At 40.2% G+C, this 24,542-nt stretch overlaps 1 protein-coding gene across 5 annotated transcripts in view; it reads right to left on the bottom strand.

The window, feature by feature from the left end:
- LOC119723810 (E3 ubiquitin-protein ligase TRIP12-like) overlaps nucleotides 1-24,542 on the bottom strand; it is a 74,887-nt gene that overhangs the window by 25,914 nt on the left and 24,431 nt on the right. For 3 of the 5 annotated variants that reach the window (XM_038194682.1, XM_038194684.1, XM_038194686.1), the window contains exons 9-36: nucleotides 23,578-23,765; nucleotides 22,193-22,288; nucleotides 21,827-21,919; nucleotides 20,327-20,488; nucleotides 19,442-19,564; nucleotides 17,820-17,931; nucleotides 17,602-17,666; nucleotides 17,373-17,422; nucleotides 16,825-16,981; nucleotides 16,245-16,401; nucleotides 14,973-15,091; nucleotides 13,838-13,944; nucleotides 12,559-12,677; nucleotides 11,457-11,622; nucleotides 10,987-11,204; nucleotides 9,777-10,142; nucleotides 8,939-9,048; nucleotides 8,099-8,290; nucleotides 7,122-7,316; nucleotides 6,316-6,450; nucleotides 4,972-5,025; nucleotides 4,367-4,566; nucleotides 3,556-3,761; nucleotides 2,780-2,931; nucleotides 2,031-2,173; nucleotides 1,519-1,672; nucleotides 981-1,079; nucleotides 398-512 (exon numbers count right to left, since the gene is read on the bottom strand). In XM_038194682.1, the coding sequence (XP_038050610.1) occupies nucleotides 398-512; nucleotides 981-1,079; nucleotides 1,519-1,672; nucleotides 2,031-2,173; nucleotides 2,780-2,931; nucleotides 3,556-3,761; nucleotides 4,367-4,566; nucleotides 4,972-5,025; nucleotides 6,316-6,450; nucleotides 7,122-7,316; nucleotides 8,099-8,290; nucleotides 8,939-9,048; nucleotides 9,777-10,142; nucleotides 10,987-11,204; nucleotides 11,457-11,622; nucleotides 12,559-12,677; nucleotides 13,838-13,944; nucleotides 14,973-15,091; nucleotides 16,245-16,401; nucleotides 16,825-16,981; nucleotides 17,373-17,422; nucleotides 17,602-17,666; nucleotides 17,820-17,931; nucleotides 19,442-19,564; nucleotides 20,327-20,488; nucleotides 21,827-21,919; nucleotides 22,193-22,288; nucleotides 23,578-23,765 (4,053 nt within the window). The remainder of the gene's footprint in view (nucleotides 1-397; nucleotides 513-980; nucleotides 1,080-1,518; nucleotides 1,673-2,030; nucleotides 2,174-2,779; nucleotides 2,932-3,555; nucleotides 3,762-4,366; nucleotides 4,567-4,971; nucleotides 5,026-6,315; nucleotides 6,451-7,121; nucleotides 7,317-8,098; nucleotides 8,291-8,938; nucleotides 9,049-9,776; nucleotides 10,143-10,986; nucleotides 11,205-11,456; nucleotides 11,623-12,558; nucleotides 12,678-13,837; nucleotides 13,945-14,972; nucleotides 15,092-16,244; nucleotides 16,402-16,824; nucleotides 16,982-17,372; nucleotides 17,423-17,601; nucleotides 17,667-17,819; nucleotides 17,932-19,441; nucleotides 19,565-20,326; nucleotides 20,489-21,826; nucleotides 21,920-22,192; nucleotides 22,289-23,577; nucleotides 23,766-24,542) is intronic. The other 2 variants (XM_038194683.1, XM_038194685.1) reach the window with 1 other exon arrangement.

Here is a 24,542-nt window from a genome sequence, read left to right as displayed (position 1 = left end):
GTTTCAAAGAACATGAAGATATACAATTGTCAAACACAATCATTTGAAATTTATATGTTTGACTTGTTTTGATTTTTTGACTGAAAGGTACTTATGAAAGGGAATAAATATGTGTTCGGCCGGCATTAAACAAGTATGTTTAAAACCGGGCAGGGGCCTGGTTGCCGATAATGTCCCTCAGAGCCGGTTTTAAATATACTTGTTTAAAACTGGCCAAGCACATATTTTTTTCCCTTTGTACAACTGTTATTCAATCACGTTGTTAAATGTTGACGGGTTTATAACCAGGCTGTCTGCTTATATTTCTCTGAAGTCCAAATAGGTGCTGACCAGTCGGACTGATCCAAATATTGTTTGTCACCTTGATCCCAGGGATTAATTCCAGGTGTTATCTTACCCTTGGCCTCAAGTAGCATCACATGTTCACCCCTCCAAATGTCCAGGTCAGCCCTCTGAAGTTCCTGGGAAACTAGTGCATAGAATTCTAGCGTTGGACCTAGGCCTGTCCCAACCTAGAGTGTTACAAAACAATCAAGAAAATATAAAGTTTATCAAAGTCTTTCAATTCAACCTCTAGTACAGAAAACATACTTTCTCTTGTATCCTGTTGTTTTGATGAGAGACAACAAGATCAAAGTTGTAGAAAATGGCAAAACCAGTTTTGTACACAGAATTACTACATAGTCAAAAATAATGGGTTCAACTTCGTCAGCCACAGAAATTCCAGATGTAACTAGCTCAACTTGACAGTAACACATGTACACAAATGTAGCTACAGCCTGACATCACCACAGCCACAGCCACAACCAAAGCCACAGCCACCGCAGTTATTTGTTATTTCTTTCAGTGCCCATTTTTCCTTGAGCAAGGCTTTGTCCTTATCAGGTACTTTGTGGTTACAGCTTCACAAAAGGTGACTATCCACAGCTGTAGACAATAACGGCTGTTTTTGGACAGTTGAACATTTCTCTTTGCTTTACCTCATTGTTGTATTGGATCTCTAGGATGGCTCTTGAGCCAGCTAGGTCATCCATCACGGTCTCTGCCTGCTTCAGGAGGTCATCTCTGGAGACTGTTCTCTGCGCAACATGGACAAAAATAACAAAACCCCACAACATATTCATCCTTTCATAAGATTGCATTTGCGTCGGGGTGATGTCAATGTTGGGTTCTGCCCTTCACTGACATATTTTTATAAACACTGTATACTCAGTGTTGTTTTAAGTGCTTGTGAGGAAAAATGTTGGTCTTTCCAGCTGAGAATTAACTGGACAAATATGCCTGGACCTCAGGGAGAAAAGTGTTGATCAAAGAGAATACTGAAGTACTGATCAGATGGGGTATGAAAATAAATGTGTAAAGAGAGAGGCGTAAGATCTGCTGTGTGTTCATAATGTGCACGCAGGTGTTTACAAACACAGTTTCCTCTCAATCTAAGTCAGTTACCTGACAAATTTTTTAAAATGAGATTAGGGCAATTTAGAACAGACTGAATTAAGATAATTTGTTCATGGTCACCTTTCTCCTGTCCAGCCTGGGAGCTACTCTCTCATTGGTATCTGACGTGTTCATGTCAGGGTTGTTCTCCTGTAGCCGCTGCATGGCCCGGTCACGGTCAAACGCGGTGGCATAGAACAGCATCTGCCGCGTGTCAAAGGGCAACAGGAAGGGACTAGAGGAAAGGAAAGAAATGAAAACTGCAATCATTTAGGGATGGCCATAAGGATGTTCTTTTGCATAAACATTCCCAGATTCAATGCTGTTGGTATCACTGTGTTCTACTGAAAAGTTCCAAGCATTGGATTCCCTCTTTTGTTTTATAAAAAGCATCCTGCACGGGATCCATTTGGATCCCATAAAGTTTTGTCTTCATCGGTGCTACTCACATGGATCAACACTGACTCTGCTGAACTTAAAATGATACTCAGACTAAGCCCACCTTGATCTCTGTGTCCAAACAATAACAACACTTGTTCATCAAATACAAGATCACTTAATCAGTTTTAAGTAGAATATAAGCAATTTCAGACCATGCTCTCGCCACTGCATTTAGCCAAGAAGGTAAGTTGCCCGTCATGATGACCAAGGGGTCCTGAAGTTGTCTGGCTGCTTTGGCCATGAGCTTACTGTTGGTCAGCTCTGATGGGCTGAGAGCAGGCTGTGGTGCAGCTCCCTATGGGGCAGTCAGGGAAAAAAAGATAAGATAAATTGGCAAGTTACGTGTAATGATGGTTTTAACCCTAATTTCTAAGGCATTTTTGCTATGAAAATTACTGGAGCCATCTCAATCCTCCATTGTGCATGAAACGGACACATTATTTGTATTTCATTCCTTTGGAAATTTCCAAATGTTTAAGACTTGTCACTTTCCTAATTATCTTCATTTAGGCGTGTGCAATACTACCAATGAGTGCATATTTCATAGAGTCCTAAATTCACACTACACCTGCACCACTGCACCACAATGTGCAGTACGCGCCACATGAACGCAATCTCCTTATAAGAAGATATTTAGTACTACTCGCATGAGGCACATACCACAAACATGGCTAAAGGGGTGATTAAAAAAACATTAAGTAAAATTGTTTAACAGAAATCGTTGGAAATTTATAATTTTCGACTTTTTGATTGAAAGGTATTTATGAATGGGAATAAATACGTACTTAGATGGTATTAAACAAGTACGTTTCAAAACAGCTAAAGGCCCGGTCACTGATAATGTTTTATTGAATTATTTCACTCATCATTTCAAAGGTTTGATGTGAGCACAAGTGACTACCTCATAGAGGCAGTTCCAGTGTTTACAGAGTCCATAGAGAACACGGAGCAGAGATATGGCCTCCACCGATGGGTCATCAATCACGACCCCTCCAGGCAACTTGGGTGTGAGGTAAAGCTCCAATGGAGAGATGTACGTTGGGCAGATACCATCTGTTGGAAAAAGAAATAATAATGAAGCAATTTGCAGAGTTCTTCTTCAGGTATCTTTGCTCGTGCAAAACCTCATGGTGCATTTTGAAGGATCTCAGAGCATTATGGTTGAAAAGAGAGAATCAACTGCCAGCATATGAAGGGAATGCTCACAGTAATGAGTCATGAATGATTTCAGAAATCTTCCCGCGTCTGTCCGTATCTTGAACTAAAATAAGGGCACCAAGCTCTATGTTATGGTTTCACACACCACTCGTTAACTCAGCTGTGTACATTCAACAACAACCACATAATATAAGCTTTCATCAAATGGAAACATGTCCATGTTAAAATGCCAGTTCATAGTTCACACAATGGATTGTGCACAATTACACAGAATGTGGCCGACTCTGGAATGCATTGACAGCACTCATGCCAAAACACAACAGGTTTAAGAAGATTCACATACAAAGAAGTTTTGTATACTTCAAGACACAACACTCGAACCAGCAAACACACCACGTCCTGTGCATAGAGCTCTTGAGTGGTAGCCCTTTCAGTTCATGCATCAAGTCCATATTTGTTGGCAATTAGTCTTGCTGCTTTTGTGTTGCTATTTGCCGAGAGGGGAGGGGGAGGACTAACCTAGCCAGAGTTCATCATGTTTCCTGGCCTTGCTGGCAGCCTTGCTGCTACCTGTCCCTTTCCCTCTCTTGGTGGTACTGCTGCTGCTGCTGCTGCTGCTAGCACCTCCACCACCACTGCCAATGCTGGTGTTGCTGCTGTTACTCGTGGCTGATTTTGGAGTGCCTTGTGACACCTCGGGGCTGTTCTCACTGGCTGGGCGATACCTGCAGTGCAATAAATATGTTAATAGTGTCATAGATTCCGTAATCTGAAGCTACAGAAATTGTCTATATATGTGTTAAGCACAGGGCCAACCATTGTGGTCTAGGTCGGTTAAACTCTGGGATTTCAACACGTTTTTAAAAAACTATAACAAAAATACTATTTTTGTATCATTTTCCATCAGGATTGAAATTTGAGACACCTTAGATTTGACAAAGCAGCAGTTTGGAGTGACTATCTTGCTGAAACCACCTTCCTATCATAGGGTACCCGTCATGCTTCCACCACTACTGGAGGCTTTTGTGAATATATATAGTAATTATATTAAGTTCCTGGACTGAGTCCAACTTCATGGCTATGCTTTCTGTATGCCGAGAATTCCTGCTTTACTATAGCAGAAAATTCCACCCTTACAGTTAGACAATTTCACAGGATATCAAGAACTTTTGGCTTGTTCACATGCATACATTGGGTATTTAAAAACTGTGTGATAACTGGCATAGCGCAGAATTTCTAAGCTAGCACTGGAAGGACAGAATTGTAATCGCAAGTTCAGAATTCTGTGGTTACGACAGCTACAAAATGTGGCCTGGATGATGATACCCACCATATGATGTGGGTCTTGATCCATATGCCAGCCCTTCCCAGTGGGTTACTCTCATCATCTGTGTCTCGGTCATCCTCTGTCATGCTGCCAAACTGCTTGATAGACTGGTAGACGGTCATGTTGTAGGGCAGGGTCCGGTCATTGATGACAAACTCCAGCTTGTGCTTGATGTTCATGTTGGAGCTGGAGAAGGCTGCAGCCTACCAATGCAAAAAGATAAACACTATTGGATAAACAGATCCTCAAATCAGGCAACAAAGAATGACAGGACTGTGTTGTCAAAATCAACTTCTTACCTTTAGTATTCCAATGATACTTGTTAAGTGCCACTTAACTTGTTAAGTTCGCAACGTCAGGCCGCATTAATTTTTGAGATTTGTAAATTTCAGGTCAATCCAGTCAGAAAGCAGTTTGCAGCAGTCTTATTCATTTTCAAATTCCAATATTAATTATAATAGGCAGTTTGGGCCATGAACAAAATCAATCTGATACAAGTAATATGACGTACATATTTAAATATATCATAAGCCAAAAGTGTTGCAAACCCCTCCCTCTCCTTATAATATATAATCTGGGATTTAGGTAGAATGAAAACAAAATCTTACCAGTGATTCATCAATGTCATCATCTGATGCATCGTCGTCACTGTCCTCATCCTCCTGCAGTTAAAACAATGCAGCAATATACAGTCAATATTCAATCAACTACCAAGCTTAATGTATGACCAGATGAGGCCGTTGCCTTGCCTGCTTTGCGGGGTAGGGGGCTTCGCTGGTCAAGACCAGGATTGAGAGGCTCTACTCCGGGGTAGAAAATACAAAATACAAAATCTATAAAAGCAGAAAGCCTGATTAATGATTCTGAGACCCTCTAAGAAAATTGGAACAGCAACTACTGTTGCAAAAAACACTGACCGATGCTTAGTTTGATGGGGAAGAAAGGAATAATCGCACCCGGGACAAACCCAGCAACTTTCATGAAGCACGTACAATGGTAATGAAGCCTATTTCGAAAATTTGAAGGAGTAACTGACAGTCTGCAACATATACAAAAAACATGTGAATTCCCCACATGCAGACAACAAAGTGTACAGGACAATTTGACCGAAGTATTTTAAGCTAACAATCCAGGAAATGCAATAAATAAACACCAGCTGGCTTTTATAGCAAGATATTTCACATGTTTGAGTCAAGACAACAAATGGTAAACTAGTCACTTTCTGAGGCCAAATATACCCGTCATGTGTAACCGTTGATTTTGCAAACTGTTTGTCCACAACATTATTTTTTTTCTGTCCAAAACCCAAGGAGGACAGCTCAGTAGACAAGACAGTGCATAGAATTGTGTGTCTTCACACTTCCTAATGATCAGGAATCAATGAAATCACGTGATCTTCTTTGTTGTTAGCTGAAGAATGATGTGTGATGATGTAAAACAAATAGCAGGAAGGTTTCGAGTAGCAAAACTTTAACAGGGCGGCATAAAGTTTTAGCAAGGCAGCCCACCTGCCTAATAGTTTTAGCAAGGCAGCCCACCTGCCTAATACAACTCACGGAGAACACTTCACCAGCATTGTATAGTTGACATCCTTGTGATACAAGGAAAACCTTTGTCATGATTCATTTGAATAGCTTGTGAGTTGACGTGGGACTGAATGACTTGTGAATTGACTTTTGATTTAACTGTGTCCGGACTTGTAATGTGCTAGTGATCCACCAGAAATACCTAACTACAACACTGATGCAACCCTTACACCTAAATGATGAGTACCTTACACCCCTAATCATGTGTACTTTATATCCCAATCATAGGAACACTAAAGAAATACAACATGGGTGTCTTAAAACGTTTACATGAGTACCCCATGATCCATATCACCATGACATTTTACCCTTTGCGGTGCAATGGCACAAATGTGAATGGTAAATAAACAACTCAATTCTACTGACCTGTCTCAATCTACCATAGCCTCGGACAACCAGATACCTCTCAATGGCTTGAACTAAGGCTAGGGGGTCAATCTTGACAGGTCCACCCCTCCACTGTCGTAGAGTAGTGCATTCTGGGTGGCGCTGCAGCTGGCACTGCAACAAATGTGGTTAAGTATGGTATATTTAGATAGAAACTGCAGCCACACTCGAGGTGTGTTTGTCTGTTTTTGTGTCTTCTTAACCGTTCACGCACTAACCAGTGTGTGCATGAAACATCTTCACACACTGGGCCCCCTGAGTTAGACATACGGTGCCATCTACATTTCCTATACAGAGTCAATATTCTTTTTCTTTCTACATGGACACTAACTATCTCAATTCTACCCAATTGTAACACATTGCTTGCTAATATTCTGATGTATTCAGTGCTGCAGAACTCAGTACATCCACTATTATTTCACATCAAGATTGGTGTCCTGAGTTACAAAGAGTGTACCAGTGAGTTACTGCACAACATTTGAGTGTATATGCAAGGGTTCCTAATTAAAATGCCTATTGGGTTAGGGGTTATTTCACATCATTTCACTTCAGGCATGAAGTATTAGCTGCAAACCCTGGTACATATGACATCATTATCTGTATTAGCCTTAAATTCTCCCAAATCCTGAAAGATGTTTGAAGATTTTCGTGATTCAGGAAGGCAGATTTTAGCGACTGTTTTATACTTTACACAGGGGCTTCAGGTTCTTGGAAAGTTAAAAGTTTAACATCTGTCATTTGGAGGCTTCAGAAGATTCCTAAGAAAGTTGAAGGAAAAAAGCTACCTTTAACTGATGGGTGTTGAAGAACTTAAGGGCCTGTGAGCCCCGGGTCCCTGAGCTGCTGCCCCCAGGAAGGTCGTGAACTTTGACCGGGAACTGCTCCAGGTGGTTGATACAGCCATTGACTTTGCTGACAAGGGCCACAAAGGGAGGGGTAACCAGTTGGTCTACAGCCCGGATAGGTGCAGCATTTGGCAGCTAATGATGAAGAGGAGGGAGGTGGGTTAAACTGGTATCAAATTGGAACAAGCAAAATGGGTATGAATTGGAATGGAGTGCAGAGGATGAATTAAGGGATAGTTGACAAAGTGTGTTGTAGTGTCAGATTGAGGTGCAGGCCGGTGCATGCTGGGGGATGATCGGTAGGTTTCAAAAGAACACATCCCCATGTTTACCCTCTTAATGTACATAATTAATCCTGTGGCAGGAAAGCATACAACTCGCAAAAGTATGTTACAATACACAATAAGTATGTTGAGATGATAATGTCCATTTTGGTTGATGACACTCCCCCAAATTTTACAAATTTGTGGTCCATTTTTGCCCTGTCCCAGTGTTATCTGACACTATGATTTTATAATTCTGATGCACTCGTCATTGCAGTCATTCTCCAAGAGTGGTTATGAATAGCGAACTACCTATTCAACAAACAAAAATTGTTTGAGGTTATTCTTACTGATACTTGAATGGCAAATTACAAAGTATCAAAATTACAGGGACAGGAAAAATGTCACACTTAGGACCCAAAATGTATAGAATGACCCAGTAACAAAGCTATGGTACGTCACCCAGACCAATCCAAGCCAAAATTACTTCAGTTCAAATGAGTCATATAAATGTACATGCAGACATCACAGTGATTCTAGAAATCAGTAACATCTGTAATACGGTGAGGCTAAAAACTTGAAGTAAAATTTCCTATAGATTCATGCTGTCTCTAAACAGCATTTTTATTCTAAGTACAGAATAGAAACCAGTACCGGACAATGAAGAAAAACATGCAGGAATCGTTTGAGTCTGGTGTTGCGGTTTAAGACCTCCCTTCCACTGTTTGATGTCAGGAAGTTGAGCAGTCTGCTGACCAGGCCGCTGTGCAGTATTTCAAACGGCGACACATCGGAGTTGGTCAGGATGTTGGCAATGTCTTGCAGACAGTCAATTCCCTGCTCTTTCTACAGATTTGGGTTTTGGATAAATAGAACAACAACATTGTAATAACCAATGAGCAGACAAGATAATGTGTTTTACCAAAAGAAAATTGGACCGGGGGGGGGGGGGGGGGGGAGAGATTACGGTTTAAACAGAAAATACTCATGCCCGAATGAGCCAAAACCAGCAAAGGTTTGGGAACATACCATGTGAAGCTTTGAGAACTCAAGGGATTAAATCAGCTTTTTTTTTATCTTGATGCATTAAAGAAACTGCCTTAATTAAATTTTGGTATAAAAACTGTAATAACTTTTTGTCTTCATCTTTCTGCAATATCTTAATATAATTTTCTGCTGTTTCTTTACATGTGTACATTAATTTCTTATCTACATAATTTGTTTTATTTCCTTTTATCCTGCCAGCATGTTTAGTTTAATTTTCTTCCGTAGATCTCTTAAGATTCCAAAATATATCTTGGGTTATATTAAATGCTTATTTCCGTATTGTCAATAAAAATGGGCAGATTTCTTTCTTTATTTCTTTACTTACATTAAAGGAATGTGTGTTCATTGAATTAACATGTCACCATCAATGTCACTTGGATTGCAACAGGGAAGCGGATTCCATGACCCATTGCATTTTCAAAGTCAATCATTCAAATGATCTCTTACCTCCAGGAGTAGTTGGTCCACAGCCAGGCACAGCTTGTTCAGCATGCCCAGGGCTGGATGGCTGTCTCCCTGCATCTCCACTCCAAAGTACTGGTTAATAAATTTGTTGGCTGCAAGTGAGAGTGACAGAAACAAAAAATACATATTGTTATTTTGTGGCTGTGATACTGTGATTTAATGGAATGAACACGTGCTATAGTTCTTGCAATACTAAACATCCATGGCATCAGCTGTGAGGAGCTGTTGTGGAACCGTACATTGTTCACTACAGGGTGAGTTCAAAAGAAAGTGATCTGGATTAATTTTTAACCTTAAACAGCAAATTAAATCGACACACCAAAGAAGCATATTAAACGAGCATGTTCTTCCACTCATTTAAAACAAAAGGAATCACTGGAATTGATACATACAGAAGCATACAGAAGTTATGCATGTTTTACTACACGAGTCCATTTTTACAGCTGTTCATGGAATGCCCTTTGAAGCTAGATTACACACAGGCATTTAGATACAAATGAGATGCTTAATTTTTTTTTTGTAAAGACTGAAACCTTATTTTTCCTGTCGGATTTTTTTTGTATCTGAGGGAATTTTCAGAGATATCGATGATAATTTTAGTTTATTTTCCTGCGCAAATGTTCATTTATTCATGAAGAGGGGAGGCTTTCTTGTAGACAAAAGTCGCTCGTGTTAAGGAAAGGGTTAAGCTGCAAACACGTATTGAGTGCATGAGAAAAAAATTAAAAAAAAGTAAGGCACATTTTTGCTTTGACGTTTTTTTAAAGATAACGGTAGGAGGAGCAGAATCAGCCTGGCATCCTGGCCATCAAACACCAACCTTGCTCTTTGATCCACTGTTTGACCTTCTCTTTCTGGCTGCTGCTGCCACCACTGCTCCCAGCTGTGCCCAGGTGCACAGAGGCCCCAGACCCAATTCCCTGATGACTGTCCAGCCCAAAGGCTCTGGCATCAGCAGCTTGATGATAGTGATGATGATGGCCATGGTGTGAACCAGCTCTGTGCAGACCAGACTCCCGGGATGAGGAAGAGAAGGAGGATTTGTCCGAGGGTGGGGTGGAGCCTGAGGAGTTGGAATTGCCACTTGCTGGGGTGACACCATTGCCACTGCTGTTGGAGCGCCCCCAACGGGATGGATTGAGGGAGGAGAGGAATGACGAGCGCTGGCTGGCACCTGAATTTTTGCCTGGATGTCAAAGTTTCAAGAGAAACAGCTTTATCTAATTGAGCAATTATGACCATTCAAAGACATCAATAGCCAAGCTTTAGACCAATCCGGATACTTGAGACAATGCAAACTTAAGGTGGGCCACAGTAATGGCAGCAAAATTGGGCCAGCTATTTGGCCACATAACTGCTCCATGACCGTTACTCTGAACAATGGCTGATAATACTGCTGCTATAACTGGGACCACTGTAAGTGTACAGCGACTGCTCCTGGATCGGTCAATAGGGAAATCAAAATGTCACAAACTAAACTTTTGATTTTACCGAATCAATACTTGATTCTAAATTGAAGTCATTATTGTGGTGATATCACGCTCGTTTGGTTTTCCAAACAATTCGAAATGTATACGTTTCAGTTCCAGTTTACTTTGCCGTGATTGCTTGATCCAGCAAATGACATTGACATGCCACTGGGCAGGCCTTTTGGCCAAATCCGGAACGGTCAATTGTCATCAGTTTAGTCTATAGCTTGGATTGATGAAAAACGTGGACATGTAAAACAAAGTCTCCAATGTAAGATTTTTTTTTCTTACAAGAATTATTTTTCAAAATTTAAACCAATACATAACACAGATATAACTCTCAGTCAAAAATAATCGACATTATGGTCTTTCGTCTGTTTTGGAACTGCAAACAGGAATAAAAAAAAGAATGCAGCCACAACTTCTCTATGCTTTTTAAGGCCAGCCTGCACTTTGATATAAAGGTACAACATGGTTTTTGGGGAGTACGAAGTAGCCAAAAACACTGCTTACATGACTGACCCCTTTTACTGTGTATTACAAGGAAGGACTTGTACATACCAATAGCAGCTTTTCCCTTGGCTGCAGCCGAGGGTCGACCTGTGGGTGTGGACTTGCCAGCTCCAGTTACTGCCATGCTACTCAGCCTGGTATGGTGGGCCTCTAAGACATCAAATGGAGATGGTGATGTACTGCTATCATCGTTGCTTGCATACTTACTTTTGCGTCCCACTGTGCGCTTGGGTGGTCTCTTCCATTTCAGGACGTCACTTAGTCTTCTGTAAATAACATAAATATTTTTTAATAGATACATGTAGAACAAATAGATTAAAAAAAACCACAAAACAAACTTAAAACCACACAAAACTCGAACAAACAACAACAATGTACGATTACTCAGTATGAAAAACAGAATAAGTCATTGAAAGTAATTTACAGATTGTCAGTCAAATTTATTACTGACAACTGTGTCATAACTGCACAATAGCAGTAGTTAGTGCTGGTAATGTAAATATTTCAGTCCACAATACCCTTGTGGTGGTGTGTCAAAGTCAGCCCCCACATCGGCACTGCCCAGGTCTCTGCCCTGGGATGCCTCTCTGGATGTGCTGGGGGTACTAGTCTTGGGCTTGAGGGGTGGTGAAGAGTCTGCCTCGATGGGGGACTCAGCTAGAAGCTTGACCTGATGCATGACCCCTGAGTTCAAAATGAAAAGATGAAAATGAAAGGATGTATTGACTAAAACCAAGGTGAGGCGTGGTTGAGCTTTGACACCTTACATGGAGGAGAATACACTTAGAGAAGTGTGGCCCTGAGAAGAATTAGAGGCATTCAATTGATGAGTCAGTCAGTGTATTCTGACTGTCATCAGTTAAAATGGTTACTGAAGGGTTGAGTATCAAAATCAACATATTATTAATAATATAGATTATATAACCAACATTCAGATCCTTGTCGTTTGATTGGTGGAACTCACATCACGTGACATTCGTTATTACTCCCATTCACGCCAGGGCTCAAAAAGTCCCATTCGCCCATGGGGAATGGGAAATACTACTGAACAGTTAGGATCGATGCTTGTTCCATGATGCAGTATTTGTGTGCAAATGCATGCTGGTGTGTGCTTTCAGCATTGCGGGTAGCGCGTATTGTTCCAAAGAGCCAGCGCTACAGAGTTGGGTTCAAACATTTTTGCGAAGGGGTAGTTGGAAGAGAGGAACACATTTTCCACCAATTTTGTATTGAAATAAAAGATCAAGTATATCAAATGACAAGGATCTATATGTCAATAATATAAAACAAATATTGAGTGGCTTTAAATTGTGAAATCTGGACTTTTCCAGTTCACTATGGGAAAAGTCCAGATTTTACCTTGCGATAATATTCCTTCCATTTCACTCAGAGCCACTCAATATTTGTATAATATTATTATTATGAGGCTTCGCACTGTCTAAATAGGCAGAACTATTGCAGACACACACTACAGTGTATGTGAAGAGACTAACTCTGAAAGACAGCTGTGGTTATGGAAAGAACCACACGCATTAACCTCAACAGTTTGGGCAGTCTGCTTATGACTTGTCATTTCCAGTTCCATTCATAATTAGCATCCAATCTGTGTCTAGGACATACCTTCCCGTCTGAAGTAAACATGGAAGATCTCGGGCAGTTTCTGCATCAGTATCTCTGCCATCTGCAGAGCTCCAACTACAACCTTATAATCCTGCGATGACATCATGGCTGCTATGTGACTATAACACACAAAAAGATCAACATAAATGTAGAAAAACTATATCAAATTATAACTAGACATGTGTTTGGCACGCAACAGGATTGTTTCAGCTTTCTTTTTTCTTGTATGCATGTTTAACTGCACATATGATAATGAAAAATGACAAGTTTCAACCAAAGTGGACCTACATGTACAAATATGCTTTAGATAGAGACCTTTCAGGGGACATGTGACATGTGACGACAACATTGTGACATCACTTCATTTTTTATCTATAATACATCCCGGTCTTGGCACATACAAAGTTACAACCACATCGGACCTATCGTTCTATAGATAGAGGCCTTAGAAAAATGCACCTTTAATGTGACGCCACATGATGTGCTGACTTTATCATGATGTCACTTTTTATTTTATAGTACATCCTGGTCTAGGTACATACCACGCTACAACCAAATCTAGCCTATAGTTCTTTGGATACAGGTCTTAGAATAATGCCCCTTTTATGTGACGTCACATGAGATGTGATGACGTCATTATGACATCACTTCAATTTCGATCTACAACACATCACGATCTAGGTACATACCAAGTTATAACCAAATTGGACATACAATTTTGAAGATAGAGGCATTTGAATATGCAACCTTTAATGTGATGTCACATGACGTGATGAGGTCATTATGACGTCACTTCCACTTTCATCTATAACACATCCGGGTCTAGGTACATACCACGCTCTACATAACCAAATCTAGCCTATAGTTCTATAGATACAGGCCTTAGAAAAATGCACATCTAATGTGATGTCACACGACACCTGATGATGTCATCATGACAGGTGTTCAGCACACAACTACAGCAGTTAGGTGATGTACCTGCCAAGTTTAAAGTCAATCAGAATCATGAAATTGCCTTAAGTGCTGGGAATATAGAAACGATAACAAAGGCTATGGACAGGAGTCTGGAGAAAAAAACAACAATATCTTGTTCCATTGGGCCCCTGGCTTGAAAAGGATTGACAAGACTGCAATTTAAATCGGACTTTCCATTGTCCAGAGTGAAACAAATGCATAGATAATTAAAAGTGAAAGGTGGAAACAACATGTAGAAACAACCAAGCTAAAAAGTGTGAAACATCAACCCCAAAATTTGCATCACATTTATTGTAAGATTTACCTGGATACGGCATGATTCTTTAAAATATCTTGGAGCAGGTCAGCCTCAGCAAAGTACACCATTCTCAGAATGGCCTTCAAGCATTTATGCCTCACAGCTGGCCCCGCCTAATTAAGGGGGAAAAACAAAGCAAAAAAGAAAGGAAAGTTGCCTTATTCTTATTCAATACTGTGTGTGTAAAAAGCCAACTTCAACATTTGCTATTATCAAAAATGTTCATGTCAAAACCTGAATTTGCTTTTTGTTTTATAGTTGTTTGTTAAATAATGTTAAAAGCACTATGTGTTGAGTGGTCTGAGGCACAAAAATCACTCAAACCAAGAGAACCTTATGAGGTAGCCTTTGCAACTGAGTTATTGTTATGTTGTTGTGTCATGGAATATGCATTAGCAGCTGTCCAGAATGCGGCAACCACATTGCTTGAAAAGACCATGATTTGAGGGAACGACAGCAGCCATACTGGTGGGAATGCATAAAGCACCAGGATGACCACATTGATTGAAGGGGCATCAATGATTACACTCTAGTGGGCAGGAAGCATGGAGGTTTGTAAATATGAATTCGGACGTAAAAAGGATGGCAAACTTTGGCTCAACACTTGTATTTCTTAATTAAAGGTACTTAATTTGCCTAGAATAAAAAAACTGAAGTATCTTATTAAACCTGGCTCCTATTTTTTACAACAACAAAGTACATGTATCAAACCAATTGACTTTGCGATGTGCCCATTCCATTTTGGCACCAAATGTTCTAGTGAAGGGCTTTTCTCCAATGTACTTTTGACAGCAATTCGCTGCAGTGCAAATTTCACTCTGTTGGCCATAAAGGTGAATGGTTAGAATGTTGGTTAGAACTTAAATAGCTTTCTTTCCCGTCTTGCCACCATCCACTATTTTGTACAGGCAAGATATTTTTTTTTAAATGTACACAACACACAAATTGATGTACATTGTATTTGAACACTAGGATGACCATTTGAGTGTGGAGGTGTTTTTATGGATCACGCACTGAGCATGGATGGTGCAACTATTTTTAGCAAATCTTTTGTGCATTAGCATTCAATTGAAGGTAGACAGAGGCGAGTCTTTTTGGGTAATGGAAAGGGGTTAATACTTGGTTCTTTCTTCAGACATACCGATGAGCTGTAGACTTCATATAGCACTGCAAAGAGTGCCTTGATAAACAGCGCGGCTAGGTCAGGATCTTCCTTCAGGAGGGTTGCCCGGGCATCCTCATTTGGGGTAGAGTTGGCTGCTGGCACAAAATATGACAGGAAAACAATCACAACAAGATGCTATCAAATATTGACTGAAATGGGAATCCAACCTGCAACCTCTGGAATGCTGAAACAGTGCTCTACCAACTGAGCTACTTAGAGGTAACCAAGTTGGCTGGGGGGGGGATGATGCCATGGTTTTGAAAGAATTCTAATGTCACAAAATAGTAGCGAAACTGACTGCAAAGGAAATTTGAACAAGCAAACCCCAGAATACTGTACCAGCACTCTACATGTGGCAACTGAGACACCCCAATGTGATATAATCTGCAAAATCCTTCACATGGTGAGTATTTTCATTCGTCTTAATTCTATGAAAAAGACTAAAGTGGGGGCTAGTAATTATTTATGGATATCATTTCACTGACCACTTTAATTTTTCTGTGTCCAACCAGGCCAGAAAAACAAGAACAATTGCCGCAGAGTGCATCATGTATGTGACCGGCTCCACAAAAAAAGGGTGTTAAGTCGCTCTGAGCATTATTGCATATTGGCCCGCTCAACATTGAGAGGGTGTAAATTTCGTCAAAATATGATTTTCATTTTTTTCATGAACGACATCTTTAATACATACAGTTTCAGGTTTCATTCACAGAAATGTTGATTTTGATGAACAAAGTGCAAAAACCAACCATTTTGTGTGCATCGTTCTGTTGTTCTACAACAAAGCCAGCTATTTCAAAGCCCATTTTCTCAGTTGTGTAATTAGAACTACAAGAAAGTAATTAATATGCAAATCCGTCATATACCAAATGAAAGCTTACATTGTGGGCTTTCCAACCATAACTCAATTTCACTTTTTTTGCCACATAATACCCTTTTTTGTGGAGCCGGTCACATATGAGCTGCACCAGGTTAGAACCTGACCATTCTGTCACAGTATCAAATATTGTCAGATTTTGCTCTTTTGTTATTCTCTAAATGATTTTTATAATCACATATTTCGGACTAATTGGTAAGGATGAAATGTAATTCTTATTCACTGAGAATTTCCTTTTCTGCCATGAGCATCACATCATTATGTTGAAGGTCTCTCCTGTGTATTTGTGTCCTCAACCAAAATCAGCTACAGCTCCCACTAGAGTTGACTTGTAATGAGCATAGCTAAGTGCTTGAAAGGCAGGCTTTTACCTGCCGAGGAGGCAGAGCAGGCTGGGTTGGGCTGTCTCTGGACAGGCCTGGCTGTGCCTGTGTCCTCATTGATCTGCTGCATGGCATTGAAATCAATGGTGTAGGTACGTCCCATAGTAGACAGGCAGACTTCATCTTCACCTGCCTGGTGGGCAGCCTGGAAGAAAACAAGGAGGAATGTACATGGCCTAGGAAAACAAACTATACTGCAATATTACACATATGAATGCAAACCAATCAGTGATACTATGTTTGTTCCTTTACTTGTCAGTGGTATTGGAGATTGTTTAAACCCAATACCTCAGGCATTTTGCTAGGAATCCGAATAACCCATTCTCTTAGTAGCTGGCTCTAAATGTTTCTGTCCTGAAAATTATCCTAACCTCCTGGTGATTTTTTGTAGATTCTTGGATTCTTGGGGTAGCAAGGGTCAAATTCTCAGGTGCCTTTTTAAAGATGCACTTTGCCAAACTAAAATTGACAGCTTTGAAGTAAGCTCATGTATGAACAAGCTTTTAAGTTTATCACCTTAGAAATGTTGAGTGCAACATTCTGCAATGTGCCAATATGGACAAATTACCTCAATGATCCTATTGTCGATGCGTGTGTAGCTATGCCACATGCCCCTGTCATCTCTCCACTGCCAGATGGCAGAGTCTGGTACCTGATGGTTACCTTTCCTTATCATAGTGTTGATGGAGAAGATCCCGTCGCTGGGCAGCTTGGGCATCAGTTCCCTTTGAACAAAACAATGGACAGATTGGAACTCGGCTTGCGTGGCCTTATGATTTGGAATATGACTTGTGCTCTTGGAACTCAGTCTTTGTGGGACCTATCCTCACTTCACATATCCTGGATTAGTTGCAGACAAGTCTATCTGCAATAGACTCATTGTATTCCTAGCATCTTCCTGTAATGATGTGATCAGTCTCTACACAATGCTCAACACTTCATTGTGGGAAGATTCTAGTCAAGTTGTTCACAATCCAGCAATCAATAGGGACCTGGTGCTAATGACGCACTGTTAACCAGGCAGTTTAGCTTTGAATCTGCCAGAACTTGTTTTCCCTTCAAATCCTCAGGGACAAAGGCAAACAATGTGCACGTATGAATTTTGATATTGCTCACCCGATTAATGATGTGATTTCATACAGCTCCTGGGGACTTCTAGGAACCAGCTGATGGAAGACAAAAAAACAAGCAAGTTAAGCACCATGTTATACACACAAGTTAGTGTATAAAGCTCTTCCAATGCACTGATTCTCTCTCCTTCTTCATTACTGGACACAGACAGGTTACAGTTGAGTGTTTTACTTATGTTCATGGCACGACTCATGACATTCAGTTATGCATGTACCTCAATTTCTTGGCTTGCTTGTTCTGAGGAGCCCATCAAGAGGTAGCTAATTGTTTCTGCAATATCTGGACAAACACAAGAGTGAAAACAAAGAACTTGTGAGTGGAAACAGGTCAATTCCTACGTTCAGCACCAGTGACAATTCAACCACATGGCTGCAACATTCAGTTTTAGATGGCCATAAACTCACATTTCACCATCATTCCAAAAGGACTTACTTTGTTTAAGAAGCTGTACAGCTATCCCTGGGCAGCTTGAGCACATGAGAGACAGCATGCGGATGACCATGATAAATGTACCAGTGCTGACTATCGGTGGGCTCACAACAAGCTGAAACCAAACAAACCTTATCACTTTTAATACAATGTTTGCATTTAGGGAATTTTAAATTTAATGTGAGCTTGTCATCTTGATCAACATCCAAGAGCTGGGTGAACAAAAAATTACCAACTACTCAAGTGGCATATGAATCATTGACATCCTGCTTACAAGCGGAGAATGTCTGGTCACACAACCATCCAGCTTGTAGGGGTGGGTTATTAGAATAAATTACCTTCTTGTAGGGCAAAGGGCCGAAGACAATTTCTTTCAGTGGTTTCCTTGTACTCTACAATACACAGTTTTACCACAACTATGGTATATGTTGTTGTTGATGGAATGCTCCGTTACTAATACTGTTAAATGCAACAACACAACGCTGCCACCACTACACTACCACAAGAAATTACTACAAATTCAATTATTAATAACAATTACATTACAACAAAATAGTTATTTGTTCTACTTTACACTTTTAAACAAATATACCTGCAACTTGACTTAATAAAAGCCCACAACCACTGTGCAAACAGAGGACAGAGGGAGAAGACAAAACAAGAACAGCAACGAGTCACTGAATACTGTGACTCAAGTTATTCTAAGGACTGAAGTCAAGTTGCGTCATTAGGTCAAGTCCAGTCGAGTTAGTGTGTGGTTGAGTCAGATTGAGTCAAGTCAAATGTATGCTCGAGTCAATTTGAGTAACTACTATTTGAACACCATCTAATACATGACAGAATAGAAGAAGGAACACAAGGCACCAGTTTAATATGAAGATCCAAAGACTTAAAATATGCTGCATGGTACCCGATAGACAGTTTAAGCTGGACGTTTCTACCAAAGATCTACATGTATGTAACAGTTAACAACAGGTGATATTTCCCTTTTATTGCTGGTTTGGCTTCGGGTCTGGAATAAGTTTTACGCTGACATCAAAAACAAATTGCAACACATGAACTGTTTCTGATTATCTATAGAAATATATCAAATTATTTTTTGAAAGCAAGACATAAATTTTGCTGAGTTCCATCAAGGGCTTAAGACATCACCTGAAGCCGATGATGAAACCGAGAATTGGGAAATGCATTTAAAGTCTGGTGGACAGGCGGGAGTATGTGATACAGCATACATTTGTATGTGATAAACGGCCAGTAACGCGAACATAAATAACTGAGTACCATAAGTCACCGCAAATATATTTTCGCATAGTTTTAGGACTTAAGTGTCATTAGCCTTTGACTCGAGACTCATCTGATGATGGACCCGAGATGAGTCGAGTCACCATAAATTGTGACTCAAGTCAGTCTTCAGTCGAGTCATTGACTCGAGTCATTACAACTCTGAACAAACAGCCACTCAAGTTTTACACCAAAAAACAAACTATTAAGAATTAAATAAAATGCCCAGTAAGCTAAATAATGATTGTAACCATGATTTAGGAAGGGATTATAATTGGTACTGTACTTAGAATCCACAATGCAGTTTCAGAATGTCTTGAAGTTATCAATGAATGGTTTCCTACCAGCTGTTGTAGGTTGGTCAGTAGGCCATGGGAGGCTATCTGCTGCAGACGCTTGTCATCATGCTGAAAGTTGTCCACCAGACGAGCAAAGCACAGGCAGCAACTCTCCACAGATTTCTTGTCCTGATATCAAGAAAAGTCATCCACAGAACTTCCATTACAAATGATATCAAAAACTAGTAAACTTTGCTCTGGGTCAAGATAAACCCTTGTTTTTAACAATGCAAGTAATATCTTACTGTTAAAAAGATATGCAATCTAAATTTAACCAAAAGGAATGGAAGCAGGTATGTTAAATCAAACTGGCTGCTATAGTAACTTGACAAGATCACATTTAAGAGAGATCCTCAATGCAAAATAAGGAGAAAATAACCCAATCAGGGTTCCTAATGAAATCGTAAAATGAAATTCCAAGACTTTTCCATGACTCTTGCAGAAAAAAATTAGGGCTTTCCGTGACCAATTTCTTCCCCCGTTTTGGCATCTTAGGACCCTACTTACAACACACTGGCCAGTTATCATGCTGAAAATAAAGATCTATGCAATGTGCATTACCATCAACAAGCTGACCTCCACCTTCCTTCACAGCCATTTTGGTCCTCCGACTGTTTCATGTTAAACTTACATGCCACTAAACACTTATCAGGCATAACGTTCATGGTACTACACAGCTCTGAACACCACTATAACTTTAGAAACTGCATATACATATACTTGTATGCACTAAATGCAACTAGAACTGACAAAGTGGGAGTATTAAGCTTTTCCAGCTGTTGATTTCTGGCGGCTACACCATTGGTAGAATATACTGGTATTGGAGGCTGTATGCACTGCCTATTGACCTTTGTTTATGTAAATGCGGATCAATTCCATTGTAACTGTTACCTGATGCTGGAGTCTACCAGTCAGCAGGATCAGAGATTCCACCACTAGATTGAACTCATCACTCCCGATGCTCTGACAACAGTTAGCAGCGACTGCCAGGGCATTGCGCTGGGCAGCAATGGAGAAGAACTCAATGTACAGCAGGCATGAGGCCAGACCACCCTACACAAATTCAATGTCACACAACCATTGGTCAAGATTAATTTGTACAGCATCTACACAATTGCAACTGAACAATTCCATAAGAATGTGGACACGGCTGAAATGTTAAAATTTTTTGAAATCTTCACAACTGCAAGCACCATAACCTCAAATGTGGTATCAAATTAAAGGGGACAAAAAATTCTTTCATTAGAGTGGTGTGCCAGTGAAGTACATGTATAGTGTATTTTTTGGTGGACTGTAGGTAGTCACTTTGGCAACTTGTATTTACATGCAAAATGCAAGTGTTGTTGTGAGATTTCTTTTTAAGGCAGAGAGAAAGGTTCATATGTTATGCCAAAAGAGGTTCTTGTCATTTTTTGCTCTGGGGTGATGTAAATCAATATTAGGTTTTGTCCTTCACTGACGTATAAACACTGTATACTCAGTGTGTTACCTCCCGAGTGACAGTTGAAAAAAACATGTACATGTAGCAGTTTCTTATATATATGTTTTAACTTGTACCAAAGATGGGCGGACAAACTGTAACGTGAGTCACCGTAACATTAATTATTTTGTTGGTTTCTTTTTGCGAAGTTATAAAGTCGATTTAACTTCAAGGGATCTTTACTGTGAACAATCCACTATAATTGCTTTGACTTGATAGAATAACAGCACAGACTACAGAGTTGACAGAAGACCCCCTTAAAATGTAACCCGATTCACCATGGAATTGCCCACCTTCGTTTGAGTTTTTAAGAATCATGAGACAATTGTCTGTAAAGAATTGTTGTGGGCAACTACCCCCTAAACAGTGAAAATGAGAGCAGTGTGAAGGACCATGTGAATCTCATATTGCCTGTGACAAAGCAGGGGTGAGGGCAGGGCAGGGGAGTACAGACTACATCAATCTGCATTGATCATAGAGAGAATAGTTGAAATACTCAGCACAGACCCTTTGTCTCCAGACTGGAGACCCAAGAAATGGTGGAGGCATTGTTCCAACTACTGTACACAGCAACTGCGCCATGATAGTCATTTTGATCACTACCTTGCACAATTGTTCTACCTTTATTGGGGGTCTCTGTGAGTGTATAGGGATTTGCATCCAGATTGATCCATGCATACATTGTGCTAACAAAGCACAGCGTGTGCCAACCCTCCTACAGAGGGAGCCTCTGATGCTCATGCACAGAGTCCACAGTCCTTCAATCTTGGTCATCACTCTCCCTTTTAAACCATGATTTGTGGCAGACCTTGATGCCCCTTGAGGGAGGTCAGAAGTTTTCATCAGTTATTACACAGTTCAGAGGGCAAAATACTCAGGCATTTAGGGTTCAGTCAACTGGCAAAACTCACAGCTTGCACAATGGCCTTGCTGTGTCTTCTGGACAGCATTTCTAGTGCAGTCAGAGACTGCTCCGCAACATCCATGCACTGAATCACTTGTAACTGCAACAAAAAGGAAATGATAATCAGTTGAAATGTAAAGATGACTGAATAACTGCAGCAATGGGAACTATAAGAGATAATGGGAACTATTTAAGATCAAAATGCTTTATATTATTCTTTATCCTTAAATCACTTCTTTGAACATTTCAGCTCCCTCAGGAGTAAACAGTTCAGTGCTGCTAATTTGGTGCAAACACTAGAACCATATTTTCCATCAAAGGTGATCCTGTTATTCCTGGGCAGGAAGAAACATCTGTTGGGGAAAAAACTGACCTTTTCTAAGAAAACAGGAATGGCATCCATTACAACAGTGGAGGACCTAGGCAGGGCCTCCATCATGTAGGTGAGTGCTCGGCAAGCATGGTTCATCTGAAACAGAAATATTGGAACAAATACTAACAACCTTTTGACAGACTACTTGGCTCTATTCTCAAGAGCGCATGATCAAAACCCTGCTGGTGTCTGTGGTTCAAGGGTAAGCTGAAAGGGAGGCCATACTTGCAAGCTGTAGCTACTTGAATTGGTTCTTGTGTAAAAGCTCAGTAACTATCACAGATGATAGAGTAGAACCTTGCTATAACGAACACGATGGGGTCCATAAAATGATTGTTTGGTATAGCAGTCATTTGGCATAGCAATTTTCGGTTGCCAGCATGCCACTTGGATTTGCCAAGATGCTGTCCTTACACATGTACAAGAAGAATTCAAGCCACATACATGTAAATAGGCCTATAACTAACACGACCAGTTTCAACACGCATGGACAGTCCAGACCATGTGCATGTACCAGCGGCAGCCTTTTCAAAAATCAAGGCGCACTACAGTTGCAAATACGAGCATTACAACTCATAAATACCAAAACATGGTGAAATTCACAAACAAAAAACAAGAATATATTTTGTGAATAAATTCACCAAATTTTTCATTTTAGATTGATGTTTGTTTGTAATTATTACGTTTTAGCGAACAGTGGATTTGTTTCCTAAGTTGATCTAGTATTGCACACTGGTTCCCTATCCTTCCCTTATCCTTCTTACTATCGTCTTTATAGCAGCATGGTAGGAATGGTGGAGAACAGATTTGTTTCATAAAATTAATTTTCTTTTTAACATCCAAACAAGGTCAAGAGACAAATGAACCATATGTATGCATTTCCCAAAGAGCCAAAGGAGACATTTGTTATAGCAGAATGTTCGTTACAGCAGTGTTCCACAGAGCAGCATGTTACTGTAGTAATAACATAATGAGGTCTTTGCTGTTTGCACGGCAAGCCCCACTTTTGTTTCAAATTATGTCTCAATAGGGTAACTGCTCATAATCTTGTACAGCTTTGTATAGCTATTTAAATATCTACGTTTATATTGGAAACCGATACATACAAAATTGACAATAGGCAATCAGTCAGAACATTTCATATTGCTCTGAGCGAATGCACAGTTGTTTTTCATATACTTATAAAACCATGTCTATGGAGCTGAGTTTGCTGTACTATGGCATTGCACTTTATACAATCTATACATTCATTCAATGTGTCTGTGCCCAGGACGCAGGGGTTAAGTGCTCTAACACTTTAACATAGCTCTTTGGTCTATACCAAACAGTATTTGTTTGGATCTGACAATGTCCTTAACAGTGGAGTTCTCCTGCAATTCACTCACAATGTCAAAGTTGTGCTCCATGGCCAGTAGTGTGGTAAGTGCAGGCACCACCTGCTTGACGGGGAACCCGCCTAGTGTGTCCTCATTGCCCATGACCAGTAGCTGACACATCTCAATGACGGCTTGCAGCTGCTGGCTCTCATCTCCACTGGCTTGCAGGCCGGTCAAGAGCTGGTGGGCTCTGCTACCTGTGAAAATGGGAACAAAGGCATCTTGACTACTGAACATGGGCAACTCAGCTGCTACCTGTACCAGCTACATCCAATCACTGCAGAAATTGGACATAAAAAGTGCTTGGGCAAAATGAACTAACCAATCACTTTGCAGCTGTCACAAGCACAGTGACAACTTCTTTAGAGTTTAACCATATGGCAAATGGCAACAAAATGTCAGATGTACAACTGAAGTTACAGCCTCTGTAATTGGTCACTTTTTTTCCCAGAAATAGTTTCTAAAATTACCAGTCTAGACCACCTCCCCCATTGGCAAATTGAGTCAACTACAACTCAAATCACATGACAAGTCACAAGTAAAAAGAAATGAACAATCATAAAGTAATGTCACATTTCTTTTGAAAAGTTTATTACTTAACACAAACCTTCATCAATCCTTAAAACATGTCTCACTTTACAGTAAGTAAATTGCACATTCTCTGTGCTTAAAGTTTCAAAAAACATCAAGCACCAAGTTAAGTGACTAAGCTATAGCTACCTCAATCTTGCAAAAAGCCTCCAAATTCTCCCGGTGCACTTTTGAAGGACATAGGAGAGTTAGGATTTTATCAGTCAATAAGCTGCTCCCACTTTTTCGCAGAAAAATTGCGCTGATCCTACACGCATTTGACCACTTAAAAAGGATGTTGTGCCACTATTTGACTAATAACTTTAAAATGTGACTATGTTTAACTTTTAGGGGATAATACACGCATCCCCACATCCTAGCAAATGCCCAGACTTGCTCCACAT

This window comes from Patiria miniata, unplaced genomic scaffold (assembly GCF_015706575.1).
Source record: "Patiria miniata isolate m_02_andy unplaced genomic scaffold, ASM1570657v1 HiC_scaffold_17, whole genome shotgun sequence".
Classification (NCBI taxonomy): Eukaryota; Metazoa; Echinodermata; class Asteroidea; order Valvatida; family Asterinidae; genus Patiria; species Patiria miniata.
Note: the sequence above shows the minus strand (reverse complement) of the source record. Positions and strands in the feature narration are given on the sequence as shown.